General features: G+C 38.2%; 1 protein-coding gene across 1 annotated transcript; it reads left to right on the plus strand.

Annotated features, from left to right (window-relative positions):
* Positions 1-2,951: 2,951 nt before the first annotated feature.
* creb1 (cAMP responsive element binding protein 1) lies at positions 2,952-12,380 on the plus strand. Its single transcript, XM_005802979.2, has 8 exons — positions 2,952-3,100; positions 5,180-5,286; positions 5,459-5,605; positions 5,690-5,790; positions 5,999-6,153; positions 6,937-7,125; positions 7,286-7,439; positions 8,224-12,380. The coding sequence occupies exons 2-8, from the start codon at positions 5,188-5,190 to the stop codon at positions 8,366-8,368; spliced, it is 990 nt and encodes a 329-aa protein (XP_005803036.1). The 5' UTR covers positions 2,952-3,100; positions 5,180-5,187; the 3' UTR covers positions 8,369-12,380.
* The last annotated feature ends 283 nt before the right edge of the window (positions 12,381-12,663 follow it).

The raw sequence follows: 12,663 nt of genomic DNA on the forward strand, positions 1-12,663 counted from the left end.
AGATGTACACTAACAGTCAAAATATGGTGGAGTATCTAAAGTGCACAGTAAAAAATATTGGCTAATACTTCGTGTATGTTAAGGTTAGTGACGTCACAAGAGCCAAACACCCACACTATGGAAATCACTATGTTCTCTGTGATAGACATGTCTATGTTAGATGTTACATACATGTCACATGTGAACACAGGAAAGGATGGACCTAATGTATGTTAGACATATACAGTATATCGCATACTGTCAGTTACATGAAATCTATAAATCATACAATAATGCAGGAAAACACAATAAAACTAAAAAGATTTGAATGTGTGATATTGTGTGCATCAATCTGATGTCACTTCTGCTTGCGTTATGGATAAAAATTGCATGGCAAACATGAACACACAACATATTCGCTCCGGTGGAAGCAACTCGCGTAAAGCCTGTTCGCTGGGTGCTATCTGACTCAAAGCTGAGATCTTTCTGTTCTTTGTTTTCTTTTTTTATTTGTCACTGAATAACCTAAGACCGTCCAAACTCAGAACCTTGCCGTTCCACTTTCGTGTGTCTTCGTGTTTACAAAAATGTCTCAAAATGCATGGATAATTCTAATATTCTGCTCACATTTATGCAGCCGTACAACTGAACACCTTTAAGGAAGGACCTGTATTCAAACTTTTTAAATAAAGAGTAAAATATATGTAAGATATATACAAACTTAAGTACTCAAAAGGACTGTGATCCGTTGCCAAATGAATGCCTTTTATGATGTCACCATAGGCATGTGTGAGAGGAAGCTTTCAGGGAGTTTTGATCTTGCTTAAATAGCAACTTGAAACAAAACTGGAAAAAAAAACAAAAAAAAAACTGTACCCAGCCTGTAGCCAAAATTATATAAGATGAGTTCTATTTATTTCCTGAAAAGGTTGGTGTGTAGCTTTACTGGCTGATTCCCTGGTGTCCATTAAAGGCAAAATAAAACGAACCATAAACATAGCTTCAGGCTAACCCGATCAGAGACGATGACCACTGTCAGCTCAGTATTTCACAGAAATATCAGCCTGCTGAAAAGAATCTCCATATCTTCTGCAGCACATTCATTCATTACTCAGTAGGCGCTCATTTTGCATGAATGATCGTTGGAGAGCTGCATGGAGGCCTGCGGCCCTGCTGAGTTGTTAAGGAAGCTTCGCTTGCCTTTAAGGGAGCCTTCAGCTTGTCTGCATCGGTGTCTCTATAGGGATTACATCATGGGAGATTCCTAACCAATCAAATACGTTGATGTGAGAGTCATTGAATCAGGTGCTGGTACTTTTAGCTCTGCAGAGGTGCCAAGATATCCTAGAAAATGAAATCAACTCCAGAAACCTTGTGAGCTGAGGGGAGTGCTCTAAAATGTGCTATCTCAGCCTGCTTAGCGTCTGCGTGTCTTCACTCTTCTCTCCCAAACTGCTTCGCTTCACATACCTCTCAATTCTGTGGTGAACCCTTTTGCTGGTGTACCTTTTTTTTTTTTTTTTTTTTTGCCAATTAACTTTCCTAGAATAAACTCTACTACAGCACTCGTTAGAAAGCATTCTCCTTTCATGGCGTAGCATAGCATTTATGCATGTTTTTTTTGTTCTTCAGTTTCTGAAAAAAGCTGAATTTCGGATTTTCATTAGCCAAATAGATTTCATTGTAATCTATATGTGTCAAAATGAAGAGAAATAAACAATTAAAAGACACTTCAACGTGTGTATTTAGTCTATATTACATATGACTCACTTTTTGAATTAATCTACGGAAACATATTAACTTTTTGTTGACATTCTAATTTAAAAAAGGTGAAGCAGGAAGTATATATGTATATATATATATATATATATATATATGCAGGTTATTGAATGAATTTTGGCTAAAATTTTCAGAGCTGATCCACAAATTAAGCTTATCTACTAAGAAAGTTTTTGTTTTCTATTTTAAATACATATTGTTGAAGTATGTTGGTCTTATGCTGCCACCTAGTGGAAGTAATTATGGTTGCATAAAGTATTCAATTTCATAGAAATCGTCACCTACCTAAAATAAAAGCCTATGTCATTTTGTGGCAAAAGTGACTTTTGCAAAAAATAAATAAAAAGAAAAAGATGATTTCAAAAGATGATACAGGCAAATACAAAAATAAAAAATTAAATAAAATAAAAAAAAACATGAGCAGAATGTTGTTTTGTCTCAAAGCCAAATATATTTGCTAGTGTTTTTATTCTGTTCTGCTGTTATAAATATGATCTCTTGTATGATTAGAAAAACGTCTACTACTAACCAGCACATTTTTCTACTAATCAGGGAGAACGTAAAAGATCTTTGAACATTTTAAGTGAATAGCTTCAAAAAGTAGATTGCTTAGGATCACAACCATTAATTAGCATGTATGTTTAAGAAACACGAATAAACCCAAAATTTCAAAACTTTTGATTGGTTGAAATAATGATTATTTTGAATGTAATATCCACGATATTACATTCATGGACTTGGTATTATCAAAATTTTACTTTATGGCGTTTTATTTAGATTACATTTATTCTTTGTTGACATACAACTCTTGAAATGTTGCTAGGATACCTAAAGATCACTGTCAGCAATACTCTTATATCTTAATAAATAATCTTATAATAATAATAATAAGAAGAAGTAATATTATTATAAAATTAAGTTATTACAATATAATAATAATAATAATAATAATAATAATAATAATAATAATAATAATAATAATAATAATAATAATAATAGCGTACTTTAACTTCACCGTGATGTTGTGTTTTTTTAGATGTATATGTGTATGATTTTGTGTTTTGTTTTTTCCCCCTTCATGTTAAACTAAAATCAAAATATTCCTGAAGCGCCATCGAGTGTCGTCATGATTCGGATGTCCTCGGGATTTCCCGGGCATCTTCGCCGATGCTTCGTTGGTTTCCGGTCAGCGTCGCCATCTGCTTTCTCGTTCTTCTCCAATCTCCGTGTTGTTGTTCCCGGTGACGCGGCGGAGGTGTAGCCTGACGCGGGCTCTTACGTGTCGGCCAGAATAAAAGTGGAGCTCCGGAGACCCGGGAGTGACGAAAGGGTGTCTGTATCGGTAAGGAGGAAGGGACGTCCGGGGTTCAGAGGGACGGGAGGTGGCCGCTGAAAGTGTCGGTTTAGTCGGGTTCGGTCCGAAGGAAACAAAGAGATCATGGCGCCGCGGTGTGTTTGTAGCAGGATGGAGGGAGGGGAGGCTGCGGCTGTTTGGGAGAACCCGAGGACCCGCGCCGCTTTGACAGTGAAGCGAGGCGGCCGCTTTGTTTGTTAACACATTATAAACTGTTAAAGCGTTATTATCGCGCTCAACTGCCAAAGGCTGCCACAGTGCAAAAGCCGCTAAATGCGCCAATTTTTGCGCCGTTTTCTAAAAAGGTGCCCTGAAAATCGCTCGGTATGCTCAGTTTGTTTCCTCCAACTTTTAACCGTTTATTTTATTGCCCTCTAAAAACGTCTCCACCACGTCACGTCTTAGAACAGCTCTGTTATTATTATTATTATTATTTTCCATCCATGAAGTTTTCTCCGTTAGATCCCTCCTGTTTGGCCGACTCTGAAAACATGAAGATTTGTAAAAAAAAAAATTTTTACGCTTAATCGTTTTCTCGGCCGCATAGTGTTTTTATTGTGTGTTTTTGTTGTTGTTGTTGTTGTTGTTGTTGTTGTAAAAAAACATCTCCTGGGAGTAAACCGTTCGCCTTGGGTGGGGGGGCGTTGCCCGGCCATGTGGCTGGGCTGTCACTCGCAGAGCGTCCAAGTGATTTTTGAAAAGCAGAGGGAGAAATGTGTAAAGCCAATCATGCGGCGGAGAGACGCTACGCACAGTGTGAGATCACCGACAACAGGGAACAACACGTTCCGGATCAGCAGCGGCCTCAGCACACCTACAGGTCACCATCATCGAAAGGCTGCTTCTGATTGGTATTATTTCGAAACAAAGACCTCGGATCTGGCTCAGCTTGTCAGAGGGTTCTTATGTTTTAGATTTCAGTACCTAGTAAAAAATAAATAAAATAGAGTCCATATGCGGATAATTTAAATTCTTCTAACAGATTCTAATCCTAACACCGATATGTAAATATTTGACATTTCTATGTCCTTCTATGCTAATAAAAATACCTACTATGTAGTCATGATCAATTTAAAAAATCTAAATTGCCTTTTTTTTTTTTACCATAATCCTGGATGACAGGGGTGTCACTAAGCCTATTTTAGGGGGGCTGAAGCCCTCCAAAATAATGTTGTTGTTTTTTTCCTTCTAGTCCCCCCCCCCCATTATTTTACAAAGCTGTCAATAAACTGTGTGACAACACAGTGCTCTGGTTATATGCAATGGTTGCTTAAAACACAGTAAAGTATCTCTATTAAATCTTTCCTCAAAAGTGAAAAAGCAACTTCTCAGCTTTTGTTAGCTGAGGGTTAAGCCCAACCTGTCCATAAAAGGGCAGTATTATGTGTTTTCTGGGCACACAGTGCCATTTCATAGCACAATCAAGTAACTATATTATCTTCAGTTGTTATAAAACGCTATAAATATATATATATATAAAACAAAGCATATATATATATAACAAAACAAATATGACATAAAAGAGATTTTTACTTCCTGATTTAATTCCTCAAAATTGCACATCTGTCTTTAAAACCTCTTGCTCTTTCTGTAAAGCTCAACAAAGTTGATTTTACTTGATACTGCCTCTTTAAAGCCTAGTGACGCCCCTGATGAATGCGCTTAATTATTTTTCTATTAAAACCATCCATAGATGGTGAAGAAATGTAATACTCATTAAAATAAATTAGTCTTTTGGCTCATTATGTGTCTGAGAAACCCAGCGATGGGCCAATCTATGATTATCCATGTAGTTAAAAAGGTTGCATCACAGACCCGCCTACACCGTACTACACAAACTGGTGTAGTATTTAAAGGTCTCTTGACACTTTGACCGTATTAAAGTGGAGTTGCTTCATAAAAACCTATTTGAAAGAGTAGTGACATTTTGGGGAAGGAAAAAAAAGAAGTATTATTTCTTATTTTGAACATTTTTCTCCCAAAGATGCCAATAAATGTAGATAGCCCAAGAGATCCCCCTCAAAAGCTCAGTTTTCACCCACTTTGGCTCTGATTTCCCATCCTCAGCTTCGCCAATGAAGATGGAACCAGCAGCCGAGGCTCAGCAGGCGGCAGACACTGCTGTGACTGAGAGCCAGCAGATCACCCAGGCACAGATCGCCACTTTAGCACAGGTAACACAAGATAGTCGGACGCTTTCTTCTGTTTGGAGTGCAGAGTCTGTATTCCTTAAGGTTGGATTATGTATCGAGTGATGGGAGGTTGTTGACGGACACTGATTTGGACTTTTGCAAATTTCACACCGGCTCCCATAGAACAGAATGTTGTCTCACCTCTGCGTTTAAGGTATCCATGGCAGCAGGACACGCCTCAGCAACGGGTCCCACCGTAACACTGGTGCAGCTTCCCAACGGACAGACGGTCCAGGTCCACGGAGTCATTCAGGCCGCACAGCCGTCTGTTATCCAGTCCCCGCAGGTCCAGGCCGTGCAGGTAAAACACGCTTGAGTTGAAGTGGGTAATAACATACTTTAAGTTTAATCCATGCACCACGCTTTGTTTATTTGTTGGATTTAGATCTCCACCATAGCTGAAAGTGAAGACTCTCAGGAGTCAGTCGACAGCGTGACGGACTCCCAGAAGCGCAGAGAGATTCTATCGCGGCGTCCATCATACAGGTAACCCGGCCTGGCCAGGATGGCTCAGAATAATGCTTCCATGTTTTCCAGGATCGGCTCAGGTTTAGCTTTTTACGTCTTTTACTATTTAGCTTCTCGTACTGGTCAATGAACTTGCTGCAATAACTCTAACTTACCTCTTATTGTTTTAATCTCCACCAAGAAGCCTGCAGTTGTGAGAATTCACAACTGTTTCCTGTCTCAAAAGGAAAATCCTGAACGACCTTTCGTCCGACGCGCCAGCAGTCCCTCGGATCGAGGAGGAAAAGGCTGAAGAGGACTCGTCTGCTGCCGCAGCTACGCCCGCCATCACCACCGTTACCGTGCCGACACCCATCTACCAGACCAGCAGCGGACAGTACAGTAAGTGTCAGCTGGCTTCACGTGTGTACAGTTTGTCTCTAAACAGGAAACGAGAAAGCAAATTGTCTTTTTTGCCAAAATAGACTCGCACCTAGGCGTGCACGATATATTGGCACTAATGTCAGTATCGGCCGATATTAGTAATTTTTTTAACTTATCGGTCTTGGCCTGATATTGACAACCAATATTAATTTTTATCTTGTTTCCATTTTGTCCGTATGGGGAGTCTGCAAATATCGGTTATTGGCCATAACAGTGATATTATCAGATATTAAAATCAGTCCACAATTTTATATATCGCTGCATCCCAAATCACATGTCAAATGTTACTGCTGCAAACTTTCTTTGTCTTTTAAAGCCGTCATCTTGAACTTGGGTACAATTTCCATTACCTGATGTACTTTAGGCTTCATTTCTGTTAGAACAAAAATGATCATCTGCCTGCATAAACAATACGCCATTAAGCACACACAAGTGACTTAAGAGAAAAAACTACTTCCGGTCAAGACCAAATAAGGTGATTGAGGTAAAAAAAAGGAAAAAATGTTGTGAATGAAATTAAAGATGCACAGCCTGAGTGTTATGACTGATGTCCACTTTTACGTGCCAATATTATTTATATAAAATAAAAATTAAAAATAAAGTAAAACTAGAGATAAAACAGAAATAATAATAAAAATCTAATGAGAATCAGAATGACCAGGCCACTTATCTCAGAGATAGAAATACCCTTTCTTATTTCTCATTTGCTCTTTATGTTTTTTTCTGCCATTTGTCGTACAGTTGCGATCACGCAGGGCGGAGCCATTCAGTTGGCCAATAACGGCACAGATGGAGTTCAGGGCCTTCAGACTCTGACCATGACCAACGCTGCTGCAGCAGCCGCCCAGCCGGGAACCACCATCCTGCAGTACGCACAGACCAGCGACGGCCAGCAGATACTGGTTCCCAGTAACCAGGTGGTGGTCCAAGGTGAGTGCTGGATCCTTTCTTATCTTTATTTATTTTTTTTTTTAATTGCTGAGGAACCTTTGATATTTTCTGTTGTTAGATTCAAGTAATCCCTTAGGTGATTTACTACAAAACAGGGTGTAAAACGCCTTTTCTTTTTTTTTTAACTCAACACACATAGCCACCTCAGGGGATGTTCAGGCCTATCAAATCCGAGCAGCTCCAGCCAACACCATCACCTCTGGTGTTGTCATGGCGTCCTCTCCCGCCCTCCCGACACAAGGAGCCACAGAAGAAGTCACCAGAAAACGGGAAGTCCGACTCATGAAGAACAGGTATGAGCAGGGGACGGACGGCCATCTTTGCGTTGGAGTAATGCCTTAAAGCGGCAGTATTATGTAAAATCGACTCATTCGCTCATCAAATTCATACCCGGAGGGTGTCCTTGATTCTTTGATGCATATTTGAGAAATCCTTTAATCTCCCATGTCAATCGTTCAGCTGTAAAAAACGCCTGGTTGGACATAGCACCGTTTTTGAGACCCAGCTCCAAACTTCCACCTCACAGAGCCTTTCCTCCCCTCCACTCAGCTCCTTCAGACTAGCCAGCAGAAATTAGCAAACACCTGGTGGAACTGCTGAGCTCAATATACGAGCCACGTCTCAGTGCAGCGCTGGTAAAAACGTTGCTAAAGGGTTAATAGAGGACGATGTTATGGTGACTTCTTGAACGCGAAGTTTTAGAAAGCTCCAGAATTCTTAAAGTGACAGAGGCCCAATTTCAAGGCGTTAAATTACAAAGTCAAATTTCTTCTAAGTGATATTTGATACGTACAGCATTTTTTTAAACAACTAAAGTTAACATAGTTACTTGGTAGTGCCTTTTGTGCCTGGACAACACAAAATACTGCCCCTTTAAGAAAAAAACCCAGAGTTGTTTTAACGGGAAAATGGGCCACAATAGTAGACTGGAAGGTACTAAATTTATAACAGGCTCTTGATTAAGATTCACTGCAGATTTAAAAATAGGTCCCATCTTTATTGTTGCTGTCATCCCATCAAAACCTTTTCATACCAAACGCACGAAAGAAACAAAACTGTGTCTCGTCCTTCCTACAGAGAGGCAGCCCGGGAATGTCGCAGGAAGAAGAAGGAGTATGTTAAATGTCTGGAGAACAGAGTCGCCGTCCTGGAGAACCAAAACAAGACGCTAATCGAAGAACTGAAAGCACTTAAGGATCTTTACTGTCATAAATCCGAGTAGCTCGTGTCCTGAGCACAGAGCCGGGCCAAGTAGTTTTCTGGTTTCTGTCAAATGCTTTGACTGTTTGATTCTGGCCTTCCAATCTGCTCATGGCTGGCCTGTTATTTTTTATTTATTTTTCTTTGCTATTTTTTTTACCCAATAAGGTCCGCCCCTATGACTTTCTCTTCAACAGTACAATAAATTTTGATAACATAAAGTAGTGTGCTGTCATCGGGATCAGTAGGGAAAGCATGAGAAAAGTGCCATCTAAGACGAGGCACTCTAAACTGATAGCCAGAATCCTGTCGAACATTATTTAATTTGGTGCTTGATGCTGCTGAGATCAGCATGACGTCATAGTTTCAAGCCACCGCCCCGCATTCGTTTGTGCGTCATTGTATTTGCGCGCTTCGTTGTGATTCTTCTCTGTCGTGTTGAAAAAGGTGCCTGAGTCAAACGATGCCATGGGAATGCAAGCTGTAGATTTGTTTTCGACACTGGCGTTTGATTCCTATGTTTTGCCGTTGTTCGGGGGGTTGGATTCAGATCATGTCTTCTAAATGTTTCTGAGCTGCTCATCATCGCTTGGCTTCACCGGACTCGAGGAAAGTTTGTGTTTACTGTGCAAGCAATAATGTCTTTTGAAGTTTATCGCCGTTTATCCCTATGTTCAGTTTCCAACATTGTTAGAAACTCCTCCAAGACGCCGCCTTTTTATTCAGCTGGAAAATATATTTATGATTTATGTAATTTTTTTTATTTGTTTATCAACATTTTACGATGTATGAAACAGTTCCAGTATAAAATGTTTTACTAGTTAGGGTGTATCTAAGCTGGGACTCTTGGTGAATCTAACCATGATGAGAATTATGCCTTACAGATCACTCTCCAACTAACTGGGGAAAACTAATTGAGATTTGCTACCAATACCCAATACTGTAGGACAGGTGTGGTGTAACAAAACAAGTGTCTGTTCTGTTGTGTATTGTATATATTTATTAACCTTGCTACCTGTAATTACTAGGAATATGCCAGTCAAGGTTTTTTGCCTGCAAAACTGATCTGAGTCATTTAAATACAGGCATTTGGCAATATTTACACAGCGTTTGATACTTAATAAAAAATTGGTGCCATGTGCAGTAAAATAAATCACTGCATTTCATAAGAATTACATCGTCAACATCATTGACTGAGGAGCATTTAACTCACAATTGATGTTCATTTTGATAGATTTTCTTTTTCTTTCTTTTTTTTTTTTTTTGCCAACTGGAGAAACTAACCAGCCTCAATTTGGTCCTCCAACCAGTTAGCTAGGTTTGGAAAGCTAATACAATGTTTTAAAACTGCACCAACTTTATCATTTGTTTATAAACGTATGTCTTCATAAACAGCCTCATAAGCCCACACATTTCTTCTGCTGACAGTGTTTGCTAATGCTAGCATTTTCTATTTACACGTGACTTGCTGAATCTGGCGGTAAAGGATATCAGTCTAGTTCCAAATAATCGGGTGCGGACAAAATGTTGTGCTGTTCTTTGAGCGTCATAACATTTAGTGAGTAATGTTTCAGCTGCTCTCTGCGCGCCTCTCCCAGGACGGCTTTACTCCCTTTTCAGCTTTCATGTCGTACGCTGTGGTGGCAGTGCTGGTTAGAACATTTAAAAACGGTACAGAAAACACAGGCATCCTGAGTTTAGTCATGAGATAGAAGGTGTTAGATTAACAATCATTTGGGAACTCATATAAAAAGAACAATATTTTTGTTCAATTTTCTATTTTTCGCATGAAAAATAGAAAAGTGAACAATAGTCCATTTGGACTGCTCATTGGTAATTGGCACCCAAACAAGTTTTCTGGGGGAAATTTAGTGATCTTATGGTTGAAGTGGCTGTTTCTTCATGTTAACCTCTTATGTTACTTGTTACATCTCCAGGTGAAACGATGCCTTTTAATGCGGAACAGCACAACCTAGAACGGTTTCAAAAAAATAGGTTTGCAAATTTGAGATCTATAACCTGTTGTCATTTCAGATAACTGTACAAAATTATTTTATGAATTCCTTTTTATTTCTCCATTTCGTACTATTTTGACTTTTTTTTATTTTAGTCTAATAGTCATGTAAATGTAGTAAATTGGTGTGTTATTTTATTTTGTAGCAAATTGAATCTAGAAATGCAATCTGTTACAATTTCTTGAAAATAACACAAGTTGTATATTGCATCCTGTTGGAATGAGAACCCTTGTGTGTGTCTGAGTGTGGGTGTGTGTGTGTGTGTGTGTGCGTGCGTGCGTGCGTTGAGAAGAAACTCTTATGTGATTGTCTATATTTTATATTACTGTACATAAACTCTACAGCATGTGTAGACCTCATATATTTCAGTTTATTTGACAAATGTTTTTATGACTTGTATGGAGAGACAAAAAAAGAAAACTTTGCATATTTGTAATATACATTAGTATATAATTCAAAGCAATGTATTATTGTATGTGTGCATTGACGTGTCCCTCCTGGCCAACCAGCGATATGGCAGCTAGTGAATAAGGAACGGCCTGTGTTGGAGGTGTTTGATTTTTGGAGTGTTTTAATCTGTTTCGGATCAGCGGTGTTTGTAGAAAAAAAGAGTAAATGTGTTTGAAAGACGTCTGGCCACAACACAGAAGTCAATCGGATCTTTTCTTGTCAATCTGTGAATGTTTCTGTTTCAATATTTATATATAAATATACTATCTTTTAAATGTAAACTCCTCCAACACCAAATCTTTTTATATATAGATTACAAACTTATCAAATGAAAGCACAATGCTCCGCCCCAACCCTTTAAGCCTTTATGTTTTCTTAATTTGATTTTATCTGCTTTTATTTCGGTTCAATGTTTCTGATTAATTTTGTCATTGATTTTGTTTGCACTTGAATAGAAAATGACTAGGAATCAGCTTTCAGGAATATATGAAAATCACTCCATCCAGAAACTAACTCTGAGCTAAATGAAAATAACAAAAAAAATAAAGAAGTGATTTTTAGTTTGGTCTAAAAACATCACAACATTATATTGTTAAGTCTCAACCTTCTGTGTTGACCTAAAAAAAAATTTGGCCATTTAAATTGATTCGTTTATTAAAAAAAAAAAAAATCTCCGTTTTGATAAACAGACACTGTGGTTTGATTTGAAATTATCTGACAATGGTACATAAGTCCTGTGATAACGTAGATATAAAATAACAATTCAGCCAAGTTACTTTTTTTTATCTATAACTTATCAAAGTTATATCATCTTTGTTTACTGTAAATGTTTCTCAAATTAGTTTCAAGGCATTTAAAAGGGTTCTGGACATGTGAAAGCACTAGCAGTAACTTTAATCATCAGATTAGCATGTAACATAGCTTTTACATTTTGTTCCCGTTTTGCTGTACAGTGTGGTGAAATGGATCAATGTAAAGACAAGACATATTCATTATGTTTACTGTCCTTTTTGGATCTATGGGAATGAGGTGAACTTTATATATACACACACACGAGTTTTGATAATTCATACAGTGTCAAAATCAGTATCATAATATGTATACGTTGTGTTCAGGACTTATTTTCACTGAACGATATTTGAGTTACTTTAAAAAGTGTACTCTTGAAGGGAAAATAAAAATAATTGCCACCCCCCTTTGTGATTCACACATCCAGTGCTGGTGCTAAATAAGACCTTGTGGCATGATTATGTGTTATTTTTACTTACAGACTGACATTGTGTGGAACTCAGTGCCAGAATTGTTTATACCTATTTGCCATATAAATATAAAATGCATCATTTCCATTGTGATCAATGTAATGATTGTTACTTTCGCAACGTCTGAACATAAATCTCATTTGTTGTACAGTGTCCGCTAAAGACAAGGTTACAAAATGTCACTTTTCATGTAGTTTGTTTTAACACAGACACATTATAACATCGTACCTGCCCAAAATTTCGAAGTGCTGTTACTCTGATATACATCACTCTTTTGTAAACTACATCTTAATAAACTGCTTAAAAAGTAGTCCATTGTATTTTTCTTTATGTATTTATTCCATGGCAGTGAACAACTACACATTACCACAGATATAATTATGTTTGATTAACTGGATTATGTTGCAATATTAGTCTACACTGAAAACAAGAAAACATCTCCAACTCACTGTTAAAAGGACTTTACGACCTGATAAAGAATGCTGGTTATGTTCTGGGTACGACTGGGGGGATCTGCAGTCAACAGTTGACCACAGCCGCAAGGCACATTCAACAATGAGAACCTTGAAGTTCTGGTTCTGATGAACCGAAAT

Source organism: Xiphophorus maculatus, chromosome 7 (genome assembly GCF_002775205.1).
Source record: "Xiphophorus maculatus strain JP 163 A chromosome 7, X_maculatus-5.0-male, whole genome shotgun sequence".
Lineage (NCBI taxonomy): Eukaryota > Metazoa > Chordata > Actinopteri > Cyprinodontiformes > Poeciliidae > Xiphophorus > Xiphophorus maculatus.